The 23,704-nt window shown below is 47.4% G+C and overlaps 1 protein-coding gene across 1 annotated transcript; it reads left to right on the forward strand.

Moving 5' to 3' along the window:
• The first annotated feature begins 16,533 nt into the window (after positions 1–16,533).
• Positions 16,534–23,275, forward strand: Ssr2 (signal sequence receptor subunit 2). Its single transcript, XM_041656079.1, has 6 exons — positions 16,534–16,596; positions 16,795–16,949; positions 17,509–17,607; positions 18,430–18,538; positions 20,861–20,938; positions 22,742–23,275. Exons 1-6 carry the CDS (start codon positions 16,540–16,542, stop codon positions 22,850–22,852), a joined length of 609 nt encoding a protein of 202 aa, XP_041512013.1. The 5' UTR covers positions 16,534–16,539; the 3' UTR covers positions 22,853–23,275.
• Positions 23,276–23,704: the final 429 nt, after the last annotated feature.

The following is a 23,704-nucleotide window of genomic DNA, read 5'->3' on the forward strand; positions in this document are numbered from 1 at the left end:
TGAGTGGAGTCTGGTGGTGTAAGAATGAACCACGCATGGGAGACTGTGCTTCAGGCCAGGGCTCAGTGCAAGTTCCAATGCTGGGTGAAGGGGGAAAAAGGGCTTAAAGCATCCAGGAGCAGGGAGACTGGCTTGAACTCAGCACCTAAAGGCAGCCTTTTTTTTTTTTTTAACAATTGTTTTTATTTAGTGTGTGTGTGTGTGCACACAAGTGTGCCGTAGAGCACATGGAGGTCTGAGGTCTGGGAGCTGACCCTCTCCTCTCATCGTGTGTTTCCTGGACATTGCAACTTTAGTCATCAGGCTTGGTGGGAAAACATCTTTATCCGCTGAGCCACCTTGCTGAGAGGCTAAGCTGTTTGCCTGCGGACTTTGGAACTGGAAGCTAAAAGGACAAAAAGTTAGCACTTAGGGAATAGGAACCTTGATACATGCAACACTTACACTAGGTGAACTGGGAGTTCACCAGCCATGTTCTGCAACATGGTGAACCCAGGGGTCCCTGGACCCTTAGCCTAAGCTTCGATTGAGAGGTCAGATTGTTGGCATCTACATCTGCTTGGTAAAAGTAAGCAAAGGGCTATAAGAAGCCACCTACCTCCTAGACCTTGGAAGTGTTAACAGGCTGGCTGAGCATGGTGGTGTGTGCCTGTGACCCAAGCATACGGAAGCTGGGACAAGGCTAGGGGTTTATTTAGGCCCTGTTTTACCAACACGAACAGGTCAGAACTGTGAGAGTGAGACTTACAGTAATAAGAGGTAGAAAATAAAGCAAAGGGGCTGGAGAGGTGACTCAGCAGTTAAGAGCACTGGCTACTCTTGCAGAGAATCCGGATTTGATTTCCATCACCCATACAGTGCCCAAAATCTTCTGTAACTCCAGTCCAGGGCATCTGGCTCCAGCCTGTTCGGGCCTATGCAAGCAGTGGGTGTGTACATGGTACACAGACATACATGCAGGTAAAACAAACATCTTTAAATAAATAAAAGCTGGGTGGTGGTGGCGTACACCTTTAACGCCAACACTCAGAAGGCAGAGTCAGGAGGGTCTTTGTTTTAGGAGAGGGAAACTTTTGCATATTAAAATAAAGGAAATGCCAACACAGCACACACCATCATTCCCAGCACTCAGGGGGCAGAGGCTGGCAGATCTGCAAAGCTCAGAGCCACCCTGATCCACACATAAGTTCCAGTTCAGTCAGGCATACACAGAGAGACCCTGTCACAAAACAGCAAGGTGACAATGGGCCCATAGCTATACAGTTACCAAAAGCTGAAAATCTGTGACAAACAGTGCAAGTTAGGGAACAGCATCTTAGGCTACAGGCATAGGACACAGTTGTAAAGAATGACCAGGGGAGGCATTTAAAGGATAGGGAGTCTACTTTTATATTATGCTATGCTCACTGACGGCCGTGAAATATAGAGCTGAAGGTTCAAGACCGAAGAAGCCACATGCTGCACTGTGGTTAAAAGAAAGGCTGCTCTGTGTGGGCAGAAGTCTCAGCATGCAGAGCTGCCTGCCTTGAAGCCCACTACATGAGACAGCCCTGTTGTATTAAGAGGGGCGGGGCTGCGTCCCCAGCACCCTGGCCACCTGGCTAGCTTATGCCCCGAAATAACAACACACAAATTGTATTCTTTTAAACATTGCTTGGCCCATTATATCTAGCCTCTTCTCGGCTAACTCTTGCACCTGGACTAGCCCATTTCTAATAATCTATGTAGCCCACTAGATGGCTTACCAGGGAGATTCTAGCCTATATCCATCCTTGATCGGAGCTTCATCGCGTGTGCCCCGGGAGAGAGGAGCATGGTGTCTCTGAGCTCACTTCCTCTTCCTCCCAGCATTCTATTCTGTTTACTCCTCCCACCTGTTTTAACCTATCAGGGCCAAGCAGTTTCTTTATTGCTTAACCAATGAAATCAACAGATTGATATATGACACTCCCACATCACAGCCCCTTCCCACAGTGGAAGGAGAGAACTGAATCCTGTGTAGATAGTAGCTGAGAATGACCTTGAACTCCTGACCCTCCAGGCAGGCCACTCCTCTGCACCTACTAAGAGCTGAGAGTAGAGATCTCTGCACCACTGAACTATACCTGGCTGGCCTTTTTTTTTTTCCATCTTATTTATGTGTGGATGTTTTGTCTGTGTGCTACCTGTGTTCAGGTGTTCAGTATCCACTAACTCCAGAAAAGGGTGTTGGGTCTCCTAGGTCTGAAGTTAATGTGGTTATAAACCATCATGTGAGTGATGGGAGCCAAGCCCTCTTCTCTGGAAGAGCAGCCAGTGTTCTTTACACTACGCTGTCTCTCCAGACCCTGTACCTGGCATTTGTTGTTTTGCTTTTCTTAATAATAATTTTCAATTTTTTTATTATTGTATGTATTTTGCCTGTGTCTGTTCATCATGTAGACACTGTGGAGACCAGAAGAAGATGTGAGATTTGCCCTGGAACTGTAGATAAAGATGGTTTTGACCCAACATGTGTGTTCTGGGAATCTACCCTGAGTTCTTTGCAGGTGCAGCAACTGCTCTTAAGTGCTGAGCCATCTCTCCTGCCCCCTTTCTTCCATTGTTGTGTTGAGACAGTATCTTACTGTGTAACTCTGGCTGACATCAAACTAACAGAGATCCACCAGCTTCCGCTTTCCAAGGGATAAAGGCCTGCAGCTCCAGCCCGGATTGTTGCACTTGTTTGAGACTGTGTTGCCTGCCTGGGTCTCCTAAATGTGAGGGTTTGGTGCACTGCCCCATGGTGGACACTCAGCTCCCCATTTGTTTGGTTTTGTTTTGCTTTGTTTTTTTTTTTTTGTTTTTTGTTTTTCGAGACAGGGTTTCTCTGTAGCTTTTGGAGCCTGTCCTGGAACTAGCTCTTGTAGACCAGTCTAGTCTCGAACTCACAGAGATCCGCCTGCCTCTGACTCCCTAGTGCTGGGATTAAAGGTGTGCACCACATTCGCCCGGCCTAGGCTCCCCACTGCTGAGAACTTAGAACTAAAGGGTTTGCAATGATGATTAAAGCTAGAGCCATGTTCAGTTAATACAGACACCGAATATGTATGTGTGTGTTACCAATTAATAGGTTAGTATACATGACTGTTTTCTGTGCTGTCAGCTGAAAGAGCATAAAAATAATGACAGCTACCCCAAGAACCCCGATCTTAGAACCCATTCTCCATAAGAAAACTACGGGCTGGACCACAGGTCAGTGGTAGAGTATTTGCCTAACCTTTACAAGGCCCTAAATTTAACTGTTGGTGCTTGGGTGAGGTGGAGTGGGGGGAACTGGGTTCTTTGGAGAAATGATTGGTTGGAAACCGAGGCAAGAAGACTGGCCAGAGCATCTTTCAGGCCAGAAAGTGAGAAAGTCCTCTTTCAATAGCAGCCTAGGACTCGGGCATCAAGAGCTTTGGCTGCTCTTCCGGAGGACCCAGGTTCAATTTCTACCACCTACATGGCAGCTCACAACTGTCTGTAACTCTAAGATCTGACCCCCTCACACAGACATACATGCAAGCAAAACACCAATGCACAGGGGCTGGAGAGATGACTCAGCAGTTAAGAGCACTGGCTGATCTTCCAGAGGTCCTGAGTTCAATTCCCAGCAACCACATGGTGGCTCACAAGCATCTTTAAGGGGGTGCCCTCTTCTGGCACGCAGGCAGAGCACTGTATGCATGATAAATAAGTAAATCTTAAAAAAAAAAAGAAAAGCACTGCTGGGCAGTGGTGGCGCACTCCTTAACTCCTTTAATCCCAGCTCTCGGGCAGGCAGAGGCACGTGGATCTCTGTGAATTCAAGGCAAGAGAGTGAGTACCAGGATTGGCTCCATAGCGACCGAGAAACCCTGTCTCAAACAAACAAAATAAATTAATAAATAAAAACAAACACTAATGCACATGAAACAAAAATAAATTACTAGAAAACCAAACAGGCAAAACTAACGAAGCCAGGACGATTTTGTGTATATGTACACACACACACACACACACACACACACACACACACACACACACACAAAAGTAGAAGGATTACAGTGTCATTCCCAGCTTTTTCAAGGGATCTAAGGAGCCCTGAGCCACCAATCAGTAATTGAGTGCTGGACTGAATGACCCCCTCCTTCCCTCTCTCTGAGGCCAGGGGTTTCAGTTTTGCTCTATGGACTTCCGTGCTGTGTGGCAGCAAGCTGTGCAGGAATCGAGCAAACCCAACTAAGATGGTCAGAGGACTCATGGAGTCTCTTTCAGGGGCTCCATGAGTTGGCTGGGAGGGGCTGGAGTTGTGAGAATTGTGTGTTTCAGCCTAAGTGACTGCAAAGCAGACTGCTGCCTCTGTCAACTCCTCTTTCTCCTCTTCCTTCTCCGTTCATTTCTCCTTCCTCCACCTCACTCCTACATCCTCAGAAACCTTGCAGGACTGCAATCCTTTTGCTTGGGGTATCCAAGAGCAAGGCCTGGAGTGTGCAGAGGAAGACTAAGGTAAAGGGTAAGCATAAACCAACCAACCTCCAATAAGGCGTAGCACAGGCACCCAAAGCGATAGAGAGACCTTCATTCAAAAGGTGAGACACAGTTGGGCAGCGGTAGTGCACGGCTCTGATTCTAGCTAGAGGCAGATGGATCTCTGTGAATTCGAGGGTAGCGTGGTCTGCAGAGCAAGTTCCAGGACAGCCAGGACTGTTACACAGAGAAACCCTGTCTCAAACAGATAAAGGTGAGACACTTGTGGTCCTGGTACTCAGGAGCTCGAGTCCAGCCTGAGCTAATAACAAAATGCTTTAGGCTTTTTGTTTTGTTTGTTTTTGTTTTTGAAACAGGGTTTATCCGTGTAGCCCTGGCTGTTCTGGCACTCTTGTAGACCAGGCTGGTCTCAGACTCAGAGATCCACCTGCCTCTGCCTCCTGAGTACTGGGATTAAAGGTGTGCATAATCATGTCTGGCTGAAAAACACTTTTTTTAAAAAGTAAAAGGTGGGGGCTGGAGAGATGGCTCAGTGGTTAAGAGCACTGACTGCTCTTCCGGAGGTCCTGAGTTCAATTCCCAGCAACCACATGGTGGCTCTCAACCATCTGTAATGAGATCTGGCGCCCTCTTCTGGCCTTCAGGCATGGAGGCTGAATACTGTGTACATAATAAATAAATCTTTAAAAAAAAAAAAGTAAAAGGTGGGGCCTGGAGTTGGGCAGTTGTGGCACATGTCTTTAATCCCAGCACTGGGAAGGCAGAGACAGGAGACTGTCTGTGAATTCGAGGACAGGTTCCAAAGCTACAGAGAAACCTTGTCTCAAAAAAAAAAAAAAAAAAAAAAAAAAAAAAAAAAAAAAAAAAAAGAAAGAAAGAAAAAAGAAAGGTGGGAGCTGTAGCAATGGCTCAGAAGTTCACATCTCCTGCTGCTCTTCCAGAGACCTGGGTTTGGTTCCCAGCACCCACATCAAGCGGCTCACAAACACCTGTAACCCGAGCTCCAGGCGGTCTGATGGTCTCTGCTGGCCTCTGCAGGGATCCATATACAAATGCACCCACATGTGCATAAATAATATTAAATCTTAAAATTAAAAGGAGTCTGGTGCCGCCACACGAATGAGTTTTTCTTTAGCAGATGTTCAAGAAAAATAAAATTAAAAAAAAGGACAGAAGCAAGGGTGGGGCAAGGAAAAGGGTGGAGCAGGAAGAACGGTAGAGCCAGGAGAAGGGCGGAGCGGGAAAATGGTGGAGCAGGGAGAAGGGCGGAGTCAGGAGAAGGGTGGAGCAGGGAGAAGGGCGGAGTCAGGAGAAGGGTGGGGCAAGGAGAAGGGTGGAGCCAGGAGAAGGTTATATCACCTAGGTGAGGCCAAGGGGATCAAAACCAGGGAACTGGCCAGGTGGTGTTGGTGGCTCATGCCTTTAATCCCAGCAGAGGCAGGTGGGTCTCTGTGAGTTCAAGGCCAGCCTGGTCTACAAGAGCAAGTTCCAGGACAGGCTCCAAAGCTACAGAGAAACCCTATCTCGAAAAACAAAAAAAAAAAAAGTAAAAGAAAATTAAAAGGGCCAGGCAGTGGCCTCAAATCCCAGCACTTGGGAGGCAGAGGCAGGTGGTCCAAGGCCACCCTGGTCTACAGAGTGAGTTCCAGGACAGCCAGGCCAACACAGAGAAACCGTTTCTCCAAAAAAAAAAAAATAAAAAAAAAAATAAAAAAAAAAAAATAAAAATAAAATAGGGGAAAAAAAGAAAGAAAAGGAAAAGGTAAAGCAGGCATGGTGGTTCATGCTTACAATCCAGTATTCAGTACACTGAGAAAGGAAGAGTACCTTCAAGGCCAGGCTGCACTGTATCATAAATTACTACTCTCGCCTGGACAATAGAGAAAAAAAGGCCACCATGGTAGAACACAACTTTAATCCCAGCACTCAGGAGGCAAAGGCAGGTGGATCTCTGCATCTGAGGCCTGGTCTACAAGAAGACCCAGTGTGCTGTTTGATGCGCATGAATTTGGATGTACACACCTACACACCACACACACAAATGTGCATGTACACACCCACCCCCACACACAAATAAATGTAATGATAAATAAGTTATTAAAAATGAAAGGTTCCTCAACATAAAGCCAGCCACACTGAACCTTATAGAAGAGAAAGTGGGAAGTACACTTGAAAGCATTGGCACAGGGAACCACTTCCTAAATAGGACCCCAGCAGCACAGACTCTGAGAGAAACAATTAATAAATGGGACCTCCTGAAACTGGAAAGCTTCTGTAAAGCAAAGGATACAGTCAACAGGACAAAATGACACCCTACAGAATGGGAAAAGATCTTCACTAACCCCACATCAGACAAGAGGTCTGATCTCCAAAATATACAAAGAACTCAAGAAATTGGACACCAAAAGATCACATAATCCAATAAGAAAATGGAGTATAGACTTAAACAGAAAACTCTCAACAGAGGAATCTAAAATGGCTGAAAGACACTTAAGGAAATGTTCACCATCCTTAGTCATCAGAGAAATGCAAATCAAAACAACTCTGAGATTCCATCTTACACCTAAAAGAATGGCCAAGATCAAAAACACTGATGACAACTTATACTGGAGAGGTTGTGGGGAAAAGGGAATATTTCTGCATTGCTGGTGGGAATGCAAGCTGGTACAACCCCTTTGGATGTCAGTGTGGCGATTTCTCAGAAAATTAGGAGAACATTAGGAAACAACCTTCCTCAAGACCCAGTAATCCCACTTTTGGGTATATATCCAAAGGATGCTCAATCATGCCACAAGGACATGTGTTCAACTATGTTCATAGCAGCTTTGTTTGTCATAGCCAGAACCTAGAAACAACCTAAATACTCCTCGACCGAAGAATGGATAAGGAAAATGTGGTAAATTTACACAATGGAGTACAGCTTGAATTTTGCAGGAAAATGGGTGGAGTTACTTTGAGTGATTTAACTCAGACACAGACAATTATCACATGCACTCACTCATAAGTGTTTTTTAAACATAAAGCAAAGAAAGCCAGCCTATGAACCACAATCCCAGAGAATTTAGACAACAATGAGGACCCTAAGAGAGTCTTACATAGATCTAATCTACATGGGAAGTAGAAAGTAGAAAAAGACTAGATCTCCTGAGTAAATTGAGAGTCCTCCCTTGGGGGAGGACTGAACGGGGGAAAGAAGAGGAAGGGATGGGAGCAGAGAAAAATGTAGAGCTCAATAAATATCAATAAAATACAAAAAGAAAAAAAAAGAAAAGTAAAAATTACTAGGCAAAATTTACAGAGTAATCCCTGCACAGGACACAGTCACCTAGGTCCTGAGTGTAAAGGAGGACAGCTTTTCTCTCCTTTTTTTATTTTATTGTTTTATTCTTTTTTTCATTTTTTGAAACAGGGTTTTGCAGTAGCATTGGAGCCTGATCTTTGAGACCTAACAATTCCCAGCAGATTAGAAACTGCCCAGTAAAGCCCTCACACCTGCTTGTGTATCTGGGAACTGTCATGCAGGAGTTGATTCTATTCTCCTATGCGGGGGTTCTGGGGATCAAACTCAGCAAGTGTCTTCACTGTACTGAGCCATCTCACTGGCCATAAGATTTTTATTTATTTTGTATGTGTGGGGGGGTGGGGGGTGTTTTGGCTGCATATATATCTGTGCACCACATGCTTGGTGCCTTAGGAGGCGAGAAGTGGACATCAGATCCCCTGGAAGTGGAGTTAAAGATAGTTAGGAGCCATCATGTTGATGCTAGGAACCAAATCTTGGTCCTCTATAAGAACAGAAAGTGCTCATAACCACTGAGCCATCTCTCCACCCCCAAGATTTTTTTTTTAAATATTTATTTATTATGTATAATTTATTTATTTATTATGTATACAATATTCTGTCTGTATGCCTGAAGGCCAGAAGAGGGCGCCAGACCTCTTTACAGATGGTTGTGAGCCACCATGTGGTTGCTGGGAATTGAACTCAGGACCTTTGGAAGAGCAGGCAATGCTCTTAACCATTGAGCCATCTCTCCAGCCCCCCCCCAAGATTTTTTTAAGTCCAATAACTTGCTCTATGCAAAGATCGGAGAGTTAGAAAGCAGGCAAGAGGGAAAGTGGTCTGTTGGAGGCAGAAGGAATGCAGTGCTTGGTGAGGAATAGCATTTCTCCTTGACAAAGGAAAGCCATTGGTGGGTTTTTCTGCTGAGGGTGTGGTATCCCCTTTGCCTTCTTCAGGGGAGTCACACTATCTGCTCCCTCCCTGCTGCCAGGTCCTAAAACTCTCTGAGAGCAGCTAGCCCTATTTCCTTTGTTTGTTTGTTTGTTATTGTTGCTATGAGACAGGGTCTCTGCTCTGACTGGCTTGGAACTCACAGAGACCACCTACTTCTTCTTCTTCAGAGTGCTGGGTTTAAAGGCTCGTACACTGTGTTCCTCTGTATTATCCCACAGGAACAGGGACGACCACTGTGCTTGCGGCTTTGCTCTGCACTAGGGTGGGGCTCAGAGGTAGAACTAGTGCTTAGCTTGTACAATGCCCTGTATGAACCCCAGCCTCCCTTCACCCTGGGCTCAGTGTCCTAAAGTGTGGCCAAGTGGAGAGGCTAGAGAAAGGTCATTGTAAAGCAGCCAGAGAAAAGATGAAGACATTCCTCTTCTGAATTTGGAGGCAGCTGTTTTGGGGATTTCCGGACAGTGGGTGCTGCATATATTTGGTTTTATCAGGTTCAAAGGAAATTCCAATTCCCCAAACTCCAAAAGGCAGTCTCAATATTCAGAAATGAGTCCAACCTGGACTATAGGAGAATTTCTGGCAGTTAGGTTGAAAGAAAGCAAGCAAGCAAGTGTTGGACTCCAGCATCCAAACACCGAGAAGGAGTCACCCCCAGAGACCATCTCACACACCACAGCCGATGCAAAAGCATGAGGATTTTATTAATTCTGTCATGACAGGGTCCCTCAGCATTCGGGAAGCCGAGAGACCTCGAATAGCTGGTACAGTCTACTTTTAAAGGGGCCACAGAAGCTAGGGGGGTTGTTCTTTGACAATTCTGATTGGCTTATTTGAAAGGGCTATTACCAATAATTGACTGGAGAGCTGTTGCCAGATCAGATGAGGTAAGAGGTCATTTTGACCCCATTTCCTAGGGGACTGAACCAAAACATACGTATATGGGTAATTGTTCAGGAAGTGAGTACGTGCGAGTGTAGCTGTTAGGTCCTTGGTTCCCAGGGGAGGAGGGGAAGCACTATGGCACAGAGGCTGAGAGGATTCAGAATTGTCAAAAATGGCTTCAGGATTGTCTTAAAGTCTTACATTCCCTCCTTTTATTTGGTCAAATATCTCAATCTTGAGATATTAGTAAATTTGGAGGACCAATTGGATCTGTACACAGAAATTAACAAACCAGTGTTGTAGACCCATCATAGATCAATAAACTGCCAGATGAGTCTATTCCCTCATATTAGGGAGGTCCTGTTTATAAGAATAGCCAACAAGATTGTGTCAAGCTGGGGTCAGTACTATTTAGCAAAGAAAAGGCTCCCACTACCAGATTAAACAGTCGCTGGCCTGTATTAGAGCTTGCCAGCAGTGAAGCAGGGGTTGCAGAAGGGTTCTTAGCACTAGGAGTGGGGCCCAGGGCCCTGGCAAGGGGGGCTACCTCAGCAGGGGCTACCTGGCCCTGATCAGGTAATATCGGGTTGGGCCCTAGTACTATGGTCATTGGAGCTGTTACAACAACTCACAGGGTGAACAGAATCCCTATGTCTTTTCTTTTTGGATCATAAACCCCAAGTATTGCCTGTTAACAGGTTAGCTTTTTTTTTTTTTTTTTTGTGAAAGTGATTGTGATTTTAGAGTTTTTTTCTGGTGTGGTACAGGTGAAAGAGACTAAGTCCTTTTTGTTAACCCTCAACCAGGAGACATTGACATTGGTTTTACATTTTTAGGCAGCATAATAAAATACTTTAGGCCCTCCCCATATTGTTTTTTCCCCTGGACAAATATATCATTCAGAATATTTGCATACAGGATAAAAGTTTCCAGGGGTTTGCTCAGTATCCTCCCAAGAGTCATTTGCTAAAACACACAGGTCAGAAGTTAGCTGGGGGAACCAGGTATCCAGAGGATGAACTCCAGTGGCTAGCCTTAAGGCTGGCCCAGTCTCAAAGTTAGTCAAGGTCCAGGTTAAGTCCTGAGGTATAAACATCAGGGCAAAGATCAGCAAGCCTAGCAGAATCAGGCCTCCTTGAGAGGATTTTGGGTATGCTAAAGCTTTTATTTGGAAGGTCCTGGGTCGTCCTGTGGAGGTGCAGGCTTCACATGAGACACATGGATCCAGGCTGCAATACCGTCCACTTTGAGGGCAGTAGGTGTAGGGTCCCTTCTAGCGAGGTTCAAGGTTCTGGGACCAGTGTCTCCGAATGTACACAGAATTGCCAACCTGGAACGGGTGTGAGATTTCCAGGTGCCGGGGCTGGTGTTGGGAGGTGCCAGCAGAGAAGCAGGGAGAGTAGCTTAGTCCAGCGGGCAGCAGCAGGGATAGCTAGAGCCCCTTTAGGGAGGGTCTAGTCTGGCCTGCAGCAGCAGGCTCTGGTCAGATAAATACCATTTTATGTCCCAAGTCCTTCCCGACACCCATGGAGACAGTCCCACTGCTTGCCCTTGGGAGACAAGTAGGGGAGATGTCACAGGTCCCTGTGCTCCACATGGAGCATTGTTTTGGGAAAGTATTTGTGTTCTGGACCCCTGTGCCCAAAAATTTTCTCCAGGGGAAAATCTTCTGCCAGAGTCCAGGGGCAGCTGTTGGGGATATATATCTCGGATATCCCAGGAGGCTAGCCCTGCTACTAGTTGACAGATCAGGGGTGAGGGCAGGGGTATCCTCAGGGGCTTGAGGAGGCATGGATTGCAGGTATGAGCAGGCAGCTGCTGTTCTGGCTGTGGGGTGCTGCAGCTTTTCTCATGTTCCTCCGGATATACCCCAGGTGTCAATTCTGGAACAATTGCGAGATTTTCAGGTGTCAGGGTGGCCAGGGGTCTCTATGCCTGGGCTCGGAGATCTGGAGAGCCTTCAACTGTGCCTGCAGATCGGGTTTGTGAGCAAATGGGTCATGAGGGGCCTTAGGAAACCAAGGGGGAAGGTCCCCTATATTGGATCTCATAGGGGGTTAGTCCAAGCTGAGAAGGGTGTTTTACTCACAGAACAGGGCTAGGGGAAGGAGCTGTACCCAGTCTCTAGTGCCAGATTCCAAAGGCTAATCTGGTTTTATTTATCCTTTTTACCTGTCCTGAACTCTGGGGTCTGTATGCACAATGTAATTTTTCCCAGTCTTACCTATGCCCTGACTTTTTTGGGCAACAAAGCAATTTTACCATCAACCTCGATTACCTTGGGCAGGCCAAACCTCAAGAAGATTTTTCTTAGTCTTGGTAAGAAAAAGCTTCTCTGCCATCCGGCCAATGTCCCTTTAAGTAGGCTGCTCAGGTCATTCACCATTGCTGCCCTGCCTTCTTCAGCAAATCTTACCAGCACGCGCCACCAAAACCGGCTCTGCTTGGGCATTGCTGAACCCCAAGCTTCCCACAGCTGTTGTCTGGGAGCTGGGGGCAGTTGTTCTCTGTGAAACTTGCAAGCAGCTCGGGAAGGCTGTTCTGAATTGGGCTCCGGAACCTCCTGGGCCCCTCCTCGCTTCAGTCAGCTGCTACCTGCGGGGGCAGGTGCTGTAAGCAGAGTCCCCAGGCTTGGGCTGTGACCAAGGCAGCTGGGAGGATTCAGCCGGCAGTGGCTGTAAAGCCTTCCTCAGCGAGGCGGGTATGGCGAAGGCAGAGAGCAGCCTGCTTTGTTTTGTTTTTACAGTCCTGGAGAACAGTAGGGGGAGTCAAAGTCTCCAACAGGTTTCAGCAGTTCTTGTGTCCATGGTCAAATGCCTTAGACACAGCGAGGTGGAACCCCTCCCCCTTTTTTCCCATACACCCCAGATTTGGACACCTGGGTGCACAGCGTAAGCAGGGGCGGGGGGGATTTCAGTACTGTCACTGTGGCTGCTGCGTAGGCCTCTCAGGTGGGCAGAGCATCGCTTCAGTAGCCGGCTGTGCTCGGCGCCGCTTCTGCTCAGCTGCTGCTTTGGGAAGTGTCTCGAGCCCAAAGTCCTGTAGGGCCACTCCTCCTCACTGAAGTCCACATTTGGCCACTCAGGGGCTGCTCTGTCTGAGGTGTGCAGTCACTGCAGCTGTCATCTTCTGTTGCCTCCCTATCTGTCTAATTTTTTTCCTTTTTAGTAAAGTCCTGGAGGGAGCATCTCTGCAGCTCCTCCATTCTCTGCAACTTGCTGTCTGATGCTGACTGGCCTATAAAAGACATCATTACATTGGCTTGGCGATCTACTGCCATGGGATCAAAATGGGTTTATATCCTGTACCCCTCCAATAGTCTTTCTAAAAATCCTGTAGGAGTACTATCAGACCTTTGTACTATTGCTCTTACCTTAGCCAAATTAGCAAATTAGTGGGGTGCTTTGCAGCCCCCCCCCCTTTTTTTTAGACCCACCAATTGGACTTTGGCGATAAAGATGGAGCTGCTCCCTACCAGCTGGAGTATTGAAGTCCCATCCTCTATCTCGTTCGGTGATTGGGTTGGCCTGCTGTCAGCTCCTGGGACATTCTTTTTTCCTCTGTGGTTAGGAGCACCTGTAAGAGCTGCTGGCAATCATCCCAAGTGGGCTGATGAACAACCAGAACAGATTCTATAAGCCCGGTCACGGCCTGAGGGTCCCCAGAAAAGGAAGGGTTATAAGTAAAGATTAGAGGCAGAAAAAGGCAGTATTGTAATTGGCCTGCTATTGAGCAAAGGGGAAATGCTTGGGAGATCACTCTCTCTTGTGGACATCCCTCCCCTGTCCCAGCATAGACACTGAGTACTGAAGTTTTCAGGGCTAGGGCCCCACCAGCGGGGCTCCTCAGGAACAAAGTGCTTCCTCTGGAGGAGGAGGAGGGAGAAGTCTGCCATGCTTGGCTGGATATCAGAAAGAATCAGAGGTGCCTGGATTCTGGGTTTCTTTTGCTCCTGTACAGGAAAGAGAGAAGACAAAAGACTCAGGGGGGGGGGCAGCCATCACCTCCTCCAGCGGTGGGGCTGCTTTTGGAATCAGGGGAACTGATGATGGCCAAGGGGCTGGTGCCAGGTTCTGAATTCCTGCAGGTGGATTTTAACAAAGACAAACCGACATACAAAAACAAAAAATACAAAGAGACAGACATAAACTCAAAACCAGAAGCTGTTGCTCTCACCACCACTCTGATGTAGAACTGAAAATACACAAGAACAAAAAGACAGACATAGCAGAAGCCGTGTGGTAGCTGATACAAAAATACAGATGGAGGATCACATCTCCCCTGGAGATTAGGGCGACTTGGTCGCCCCTCCCTCCCATAAATGCCCATGAAACGTCTTTCAGGGCTAGGGCAAGGGATCTCAGGACACGTCTGCCTCCTCCATTTCATGCCCCATTTCAATACAGACCCTGCACAAGTACAATTCTCAAGTTACTGATTCAAAATCACACAGAAGCAGAAACACAATACACAAACAGACAGTCATAAAAATGAGCTCATTTCTTTATACCTCCAACTGGGTCTAGAGTGTGTCTGGGAGCGACTCAATTCCCGGTCAGGGAACCAAATGTTGGACTCCAGCGTCCAAACACCGAGAAGGAGTCACCCCCAGAGACCATCTCACATACCACAGCCGATGCAAAAGCATGAGGATTTTATTAATTCTGTCATGACAGGGTCCCTCAGCATTCGGGAAGCCGAGAGACCTCGAATAGCTGGTACAGTCTACTTTTAAAGGGGTCACAGAAGCAAGAGGGGTTGTTCTTTGACTATTCTGATTGGCTTATTTGAAAGGGCTATTACCAATAATTGACTGGAGAACTGTTGCCAGATCAGATGAGGTAAGAGGTCATTTTGACCCCATTTCCTAGGGGACTGAACCAAAACATACGTATATGGGTAATTGTTCAGGAAGTGAGTATGTGCGAGTGTAGCTGTTAGGTCCTTGGTTCCCAGGGGAGGAGGGGAAGCACTATGGCACAGAGGCTAAGAGGATTCAGAATTGTCAAAAATGGCTTCAGGATTGTCTTAAAGTCTTACACAAGCAAGCAAGCAAGCAAGCAAGAAAGAAAGAAAGAAAGAAAGAAAAAGCAAGGAAGGAAGAAAGAGAAAGGAAGAAAGGAGAGAAGGAAGAAAACAGCCAGTCTTCCTCTGGAACTTATGAAACTGCTTCCTATTCTGGCAGAGTGACCTGTAGTGCATGTCAGCATACAGCCCATGCTGGTCCCCAGGCTCCCTCAGTATAACATCACAAATATCGCATTTCATATGTCTGTGCTTCTTACTCCTCCTCTTCCCTAACCTTCCGCCAGCTCTTGGCTTTCCTTCTCTCGGCTACTCCTGACCTGGCTACACTCCCTAGTCTCTATCTCTGATTATTCTACATCCCCTCACAGAAAACCCTGGCCATGCTCGGTCCAGTGATCATTTTTGGTCTATGGCTTTCTCTGTGTGTTCTGGACACCTCTGAATGCCTCTGGGGTAGTCTCTCTGTCTCAATCTTTCTCTCAGATTTATTTGTTTATTTATTTTATGCGTCTGGGTGTTTTGCATGCATGTGTGTCTGTGCAGTGTGTGCATGCAGAGGCTGCAGTTCTGATCCTGGAACTGGAGTTACAGGCAGTTGTAGCTGCCAGGCTGAGAATTGAACCCAGGTCCTCTGGAAAACAGTCCGTGCCCTTAACCACTGAGCCATCTTTCCTGCCCAGTTTACTCACTCTTATTTACAATAAAACAAAAACAAAACCTTCCCCTTGCTGGGCGGTAGTAGCACACACCTTTAATTCCAGTACTTGGGAAGCAAAGGCAGGCAGATCTGAGTTTGAGGCCAGCCTAGCCTATAGAGAAAGTTCCAGGTTAGGGCTACAAAGAGAAACGGTATCTCAGAAAACAAACCAAAAACCAAAAACCAATAAAACTTTCCCTTAACCACACCATGAAGCATTCACGTTGGCAGTTTCTTTCTTTCTTTCAAATTTTTTTAATGTTTATTTATTATGTATACAATATTCTGTCTGTGTGTATGCCTGCAGGCCGGAAAAGGGCACCAGACTCCATTACAGATGGTTGTGAGCCACCATGTGGTTGCTGGGAATTGAACTCAGGACCTTTGGAAGAGCAGGCAATGCTCTTAACTACTGAGCCATCTCTCCAGCCCTGCTACAGCCCTTTAATACAATTCCTCATGTTGTGGTTGTGGGAGCCAGCCATGAGACGCTAAGTATGGGCAGGTCACTCAAAGAAGTTCTTTACTTCCAACCATTATCACCTGCCATAGATAAGTTTAACAAGAGGCCTGGGTCTCAGTAGTTTACCCTGAAGCAGTCCACAAGCTGAGATTACCCGAGCACCACCCAAAAACAGACCATCCAAAGGAAATGCCTAACATTCCAACCGCTATAGATAGGTCCACCTTCCAGCACTCACTCACCAGAACATCCCTAGACAGTCAATCAGGAGTCCTGAACCTCAGAAACCCCTTACCCCAACCTTTACTACTATAAAACCCAACCTAACTGAGCTCGGGGCTCTCTGGTTATTCCAATACGTTGGACATGCGGAGAGACCGAGTTTGCAAACTTGCTTAAAATAAAGGCTCTCTGCTTTTACATACGGGACTCTGTCTTCTTGTTGGCTTTTTGGGGGACTTCGCGGATTTGGGCATAACAGTGGTGACCCCCCAACCATAAAATTATTTTATTGCTACTTCAGAACTGTAATTTTGCTACTATTATGGATCATAATATAAATATTTGACATGCAGTATATATAATATGCATCGCCTTTGAGAAAGGGGTCGGGACCCACAGGTTGAGAACCGCTTGTCTAGATGCCTTCTCTTGGGTGGCAGTTGCCACAAAGGGAACTGTGTGACTTGTGGAACTACAACAACCACAAGGCACTGGGCGGGACATCAGGGTTTCCGGCCAGATCCGCTTCCGGTCTTTTGGATGCTGACGTTGTTTTCCGGTTGTCTGTGGCTCAGGATGGCGTTTGGGGTGCCCACGGTGAGTCCGGCAGTGGCAGTGGTGAGACCCAGGCTGACCCGAAGCGCGATGCACACAGCTGTGGCTTGGGCCGTCTCCGGGGCCTGCCGCTGCAGACGAAGTCGTGGGGCTGGAGTGAGGCTCCGCTCAGGATGCCTGCCTGCCTGGCGGTTTTTTCCGTACTTGGGTTGATTGCTCACTCTGCTCTTTTTTCCAAAGATGAGGCCGCTAGCGTTTGTGGTGTTGGCTCTGTTAGCTGTCAGTCAAGGAGAAGAAGGAGCCAGGCTTTTGGCCTCTAAATCATTGCTGAACAGATACGCTGTGGAAGGGCGGGACCTGACCCTGCAGTATAACATCTACAATGTCGGCTCCAGGTAACGGCTTGGGCTGAGCATGCTCCTTCCTGGGTCCTGAGCGTCCACGTGGGCATAGAGAACTTTGTGGAGGAGCGGATTCTCTTTTGGAGCCCTCCAGCATCGGGTGCCGAGAGTGAAGACATGAAGGAATCCACTAGAGGGCTTACTTTGGCCGGGGTGCTTTTTGAGAGTGAGGGCATCCTTGAGTGAACTGCCACCTCCCATTTTCGGGGCCTGGAAGGCTTTCAGAGAATGTACATCTCGTCCTAACCTCCGGGGCCCGACTCCCCGCTCCCTTCTTCCACGCATGAGCACTTTTATTGCTGTTCTTTCATTTTATTTTTCTTTTCCATCTTCATCTTACTTCTCCAGTCCAGAAATTAGAGTCGGGATAATTTTTGGGCCCATTCACTTCTGGATATTTGAATATTCTGGTGTTTCTGAGTAACGGAATCCCAGGCCTTGATCTGGCTTCTTTAAAGCCAAGTTACTGTGAGGGGGTTCTTTTGACCAGCAGGTAGATTTTCTAGTTAACTGCCTTAATTTTATATCCCTTACTCTTGTGTTTGCTTTCTAGTGCTGCGCTAGATGTGGAATTGTCTGACGATTCCTTCCCTCCAGAAGACTTTGGCATCGTCTCTGGTATGCTCAATGTCAAATGGGACCGGATTGCACCGTATCCTCTTTTTCTATGTAATGAGGGCTGGGACTGGGCACTGTTTCAAATGGTGGGTGTGTGGCTCTTTTTCTTGCCATCTGTGGATAAGATGACACAGGAAGACAGGAACCAGCTGTGTGAGCGTGCCTTGTGTGGGCTGTGAGCCCTGCGGTCCAGCAGCAAGATGTAGACATTTATAAAGGTATCAGTGGCCACGTTGAAAGGTGTTTTTTTCTTTGCATTGCTGGAGAGACTCTCGTGCACTCACACACACTGGGTAAATGCTCTGTACCCGAGGTTCTTTCAGAATAGGTTCAGGGCTGGAGAGATGGAGATTAAGAGCACTGACTGCTCTTCTGGAGGTCCTGAGTTCAGTTCCCAGCGACCACATGGTGGCTCACAACCATCTGTAATGAGATCTGGTGCCCAGAACAGTGTATACATAATAAATAAATAGATAAATAAATCCTTTAAAAAAAGGTAAAAAGGTAGATTCTTAGAGAATAAGAATAGAGAAACTGGGTAACCTGTTGCCCCGGCCCCTTACTCAATGACTGTCCAATTTCTTATTTTTTGATTTTTTTGAGACAGGATCTCACTCTGTAGCACTGGATATACTGGAACTCACTCTGTAGGCCAGGCTGGTCTTGAACTCACAGAGATCCGCCTACCTTTGCCTCCCGAGTGCTGGGGTTAAAGGTGTGTACCACCACTGCCCCACCATACGCTATACTTTTAAAAAGTGGGCTTGAAGCATGAAGAGGCATGCGGTCACTGCAGGTGTTGTTAACTGTTTCATGAATGGCACATCTTGTTCTACTTCCTTGACCCTTGGGCTAGTGCTAGCAATGTCTCCCACACAGTGGTCCTTCGTCCTCTCAAAGCTGGCTATTTCAACTTCACTTCAGCGACTATTACCTACTTGGCCCAGGAGGATGGGCCTGTTGTGGTAAGTTGTCCAAACCTTGAGCTCTGTGGGGCTCCTTCTTTCTTTCTTTCTCTCTCTCTCTCTCTCTCTCTCTCTCTTTCTCTTTCTCTCTCTCTCTTTCTCTCTCTCTTTCTTTCTTTCTTTCTTTCTTCTTTCATTCATTTTCGTTATCGTGATACATCTCACTACACAATCCTGACTGGCCTGGAACTCACAAGAGGGCTACCTGCCTCTGCTTCACAAAAGCATGTGCCACCATGCCCAGCCCTGAATTGGTTTCATTTTGTTTTTCAAGACAGGTTTCTCTGTGTTGCCCTGGCTGTCCTGGAACTCGCTCTGTAGATCAGGCTGGCCTTGAACTCAGAGATCTGCCTGCCTCTGCCTCCCCTGCTGAGGCTACAGATGTGAACCCCTGCACCCTGCTTTATTTTTAATTAACTGAGTGATTGAATTATTTTTCTTTTACTTGTTTTGAGACAGATCCTATGTAGCTCAGGCTGACCTTCTTCAAACTCTAAGGAGTTTGCACTGATCTTTCTGCTTCTGTTACCCAAGTGCTGGGATTACAAGTGTGCGAGCCGCTCTGCCCAGAACTCCCTGGTACTTAGTGGGTTAATAGACATGAGAATCAAAGGCTTGCCTGCTCTTCGCAGTGAGCTCCAAACTCTTGGCCCCTCTTCAGACAGCACAGGAATGTGTGGCAGCCCCAGCCCTTCTCTGGTAATGTACATTTGGGTAGGGCATTAACATTTTCAGAACGCTTCTTACTACTTCACCTGAGTCAGGGCGGCCTTGTGAAGTCGAAAAGGAATAAGCAAATGATTGCTGAGGCCTGCTAACTCCATGATGCACCCTGCCATGCAGACAGGAGTGGATCAAGGTTTGGTTTTAGTTGTGTAGCTAGCGTGTCCTAACAGATGCTCACTGTGTGTGTGGGGGGGGATTTCAACTCTGCTGGTTCCTAATCTACTTTTCTCTATAAAAGCCTGAGGGGATTATCTCTCTGGTATTTATTTATTTATTTATTTATTTGCAGTTTTTCAAGACAGGGTTGCTCTATTATATAGCTCTGGTTTTCCTGGAACTCACTTTGTAGGCCAGGCTGGCCTCTTATGGATCTGCCTGTATCTGCCTTCTGAGTGCTGGGATTAAAGGCATGTACCACCATGCTTGACTTCATCTATCTTATTTAAAAATTTCCTTTAAAAAGAAAATTTTGGGGCTGGAGAGATGGCTCAGTGGTTAAGAGCATTGCCTGCTCTTCCAAAGGTCTTGAGTTCAATTCCCAGCAACCACATGGTGGCTTACAACCATCTGTAATGAGGTCTGGTGCCGTCTTCTGGCCTTCAGGCATACACACAGAATATTATATACGTAATAAATAATTATTAAAAATATAAAAAAAAGAAAATTTTGTAGATTTATTTATGTATATGAGACCTTTGCTGAATTGTATACATGTGCACCATGTCCACGCCTAGTGCCTAGAGGTCAGAAGAAGGGCTTGGATTCCTTGGGACTGGAGTTAGAGCTGGTTGTGAGCTTCTTTGTGGGTGCTGGGTACCAAACCCAGGTCATTTGCAAAAACAGCCAGTCCTCTCAACCACTGAGCCATCTCTCCAGCCCTCAGTAGCTTCTTTCCTCCTTTCTTTCTTTCCGTCCTCCCTCTCTCTCTCTCTCCCTCCCTCTCTCTCTCCCCCCTCCCTCTCTCCCTCCCTCCCTCTCTCTCTCCCTCCCTCTCTCCCTCCCTCTCTCTCTTCCTCTCCCTCCCTCCCTCCCTCTCTCTCTTCCTCTCTCTCCCTCCCTCCCTCCCTCCCTCCCTCTCTCTCTTCCTCTCTCTCCCTCCCTCCCTCTCTCCCTCCCTCTCTCTCTTCCTCTCTCTCTCTCTCCCTCCCTCCCTCCCTCCCTCCCTCTCTCTCTTCCTCTCTCTCCCTCCTTCCCTCCCTCTCTCCCTCCCTCTCTCTCTTCCTCTCTCTTCCTCCCTCCCTCTCTCTCTCCCTCCCTCTCTTCCTCTCTCCCTCCTTCCCTCCCTCTCTCCCTCCCTCTCTCCCTTTCTCCCTCCCTCCCTCCCTCCCTCCCTCTCTCCCTCTCTCTCTTCCTCTCTCCCTCCTTCCCTCCCTCTCTCCCTCCCTCTCTCTCTTTCCAGTACTGGTGATCAAAACCGAGCTGTCTTCCATGCTCTACGAGAGCTCTCCCACTTGAGCTATAACCGTGCTCTTTACGCATTCTCAGCTGCGTCTTGATGGTTGCTCTTGTCTAATGCTCAGAGCTCTGTTAGCTGGAACAGCCTGTTCTCAGATGAGGTAACTTTGAAGCCTTAATCCCTTCTTTTTTTCTTTCCAGATCGGCTCCACCAGTGCACCTGGACAGGGAGGAATCCTTGCCCAGCGGGAGTTTGACCGGAGATTCTCCCCCCATTTTGTAAGCCTTTCTAGTACTGTCTCTTATCCCCTGGTGTTAGAACATTCTGTTGGTTCTGGAAACTCACAGTTTCCTTAGAAAATTGATTAACTTGTTCTTACCTTATCTATTTTTTGCTTTCATATGAGAGACAGACAGAGAAAGAAAAAGACAGAGACAGTTTTAGATATATTCCTGAGGTAATCCTGCCCAGATTTTGTCAGGTGAGCTCACAAGAGCCAGCACCAGGGGCTGGAGAGATGGCTCAATGGTTAAGAGCATTGCCTGCTCTTCCAAAGGTCCTGAGTTCAATTCCCGGCAACCACATGGTGGCTCACAACCATCTGTAATGGGGTCTGGTGCCCTCTTCTGGCCTGCAGACATACACACAGACAGAATATTGTACACATGATAAATAAATATTTTAAAAAATTGAAAAAAAAAAAAAAGAGCCAGCACCATGAAGCTGGCCTTGCTTTCTGCTCAGTCTGGAGTGGAAGCCAGTCGGGCTCCGTAGACTCATAGCTGCTTAAACTTTAGGTCCTAGCTCGCCTGGAACTCACAGAGCTCCACCTGCCTCTGTCTCCTGGGTGCTGGGATTAAGTCATGCAGCACCTCGCCCAGCTGGAGCTTGGAGAGAATTTTCCAGGGCTGAGTGAACACTAAATGAGGGAATCCATTTATTCATCCAGAAGCTCCATATACGACGGTCTCTCCCGTTACAGATTACCTGGCGTGAGGATATGGCTCGGGCAGTAGCATGTTTGCCTGGCATGCACAAGGCCCTGGGTTCTACCCCAACACTATAAAACCAGCCCTGAGGGCTGGAGAGACGGCTCAGAGGTTAAGAGCACTGACTGCTCTCCCAGAGGTCCTGAGTTCAAGTCCCAGCAACCATATGGTGGCTCACAGCCATCTGTAATGAGATCTGGTGCCCTCTTCTGGCCAGCAAACATGCATACAGACAGAACGCTGTATACATAATAAATAAATAAATCTTAGAAAAGAAAACTCAAAACTAAATAAACAAACATAATGCCGGGCAATGGTAGTACACACTTTAAAAAATTAAAAAGTAGGGCTGGAGAGATGGCTCAGTGGTTAAGAGCTTTGCCTGCTCTTCCAAAGGTCCTGAGTTCAATTCCCGGCAACCACATGGTGGCTCACAACCATCTGGTGCCCTCTTCTGGCCTGCAGACATACACACAGACAGAATATTGTATACATAATAAGTAAATAAATATTTAAAAAAAAAATTAAAAAGTAAAACCAGCCCTGGTGGCACACCTATATTCCCAGCTTTGGGGGAATGAAGGCAGGACGATCAGGAGCTTCATTAACTATTTAGCCAGTTTGAGGCCAGCCTGGGCTACAAGAGACAGTATATAACCTCAGCAGCAACAAAATTCACCTGCTCTCATAGACTCGGTGAGGCCGTGGTGGGAAGTGCTGCGGTGAGGTGTCACACAGGGTCCTGGAGCAGCTAGGAGCCACACCAGCTGTCGCTTTGACTCTGGAGAGGGTTCAGCCAGTCAAGAAGCAAGGAAGGCAGGCTGAAAGCAGCAGATGTGGCTAAAGACCTGGGAGGTCCAATGCTTAACTAGGCTAGAAGACAGCAAGGTGAAGTATGAAGGGGATAGGCCAAAGCCCCAGGAGGCTCGACTGTTAGGGACTGTCTAGGATTTGAGTGAGGTGAGGATTGGGCTCCACACCCTGAGAAGTAGCCGCTGGTCTGGGTAGAGGCTGGAACTCTGCTCCCTTGGTCCCTGTTCTGTCCTGCATCTGCATCCAGACTCCTAAGCGAGCTCTTGTTTTCCTCCACAGCTGGACTGGGCAGCCTTTGGAGTCATGACCTTGCCCTCCATAGGCATCCCCCTTCTCCTGTGGTACTCCAGCAAGAGGAAATACGATACTCCCAAACCCAAGAAGAACTGAGTGCAGCTTCCTCGACCCTTCTCTCTCAAGAAGCCAGGTGTTTTCTAGACTCCAAAGGGTAGCAGATGTGTTCCCTTGGCCCATGGCCATCTTGTCCTGGATCCTGACTCAGCCTGAATGCAGAGGGCAGACCTGGGAGCTGGCGAGCCTCCCTGTCCTCACTGAAGCCATAAAACAGTACTGCCTTTAGCCACAGCTTTGGGCTTGAGGCTCCCATCCGGTGCTGTTGGCATGTTACTGCAATGTGAACTCTTGGGGGTCCAGGAGAGGCCTTTGGACTCTGCCTGGCATCCCTATCCCCTGGCAGCTCCTCACAAGAGGGTAGAAGATTAAACGAGAGCTGTGGGGCCTAAACAGGCTCTGCCTGCCTGCGTTAGAGGCACTCACCTAATGGGTTTTCTAATAAAAACAAATGCCACACCAGTGTGCTTGTCTTGCTGGGAACCCATGTCCAGGGCAAACCCAGACTTTCTGGGCCTTGGGGTATGGTCTGCTCTCAGGGATGTTCCTGTTTGCTCTTGAACTCTGGTCATCTTTTCTTTCTCTGCTTTCACCAGACAGTCCCCTAAGTCTTCCTTGCTAGCTCTCCACAGCTAGAGAAGGTTTGCAGAGGCTCTCATGCCCTGAGGAACCTGATGTGTTTACTGACTCTTCTAGAAAACATCGTTTCTAGTCCACTGTCTTAAGTCAATGGTTCTCAACCTGTGGGTCGGGGCCCTTTCGCAGGGGTCACATATCAAATACCCTACATATCAGACATATTATGATTTATAACTAGGAAAATTACAGTTATGAAGTAGCAACAACATAATCTGGTGGTTGAGGGTCACTGCGCGTGAGGAACTGTATTAA

The sequence above is a fragment of the Microtus oregoni genome, unplaced genomic scaffold (assembly GCF_018167655.1).
Source record: "Microtus oregoni isolate MIOR12 unplaced genomic scaffold, Mior012 000007F_ref0000211, whole genome shotgun sequence".
NCBI classification, from domain to species: Eukaryota; Metazoa; Chordata; class Mammalia; order Rodentia; family Cricetidae; genus Microtus; species Microtus oregoni.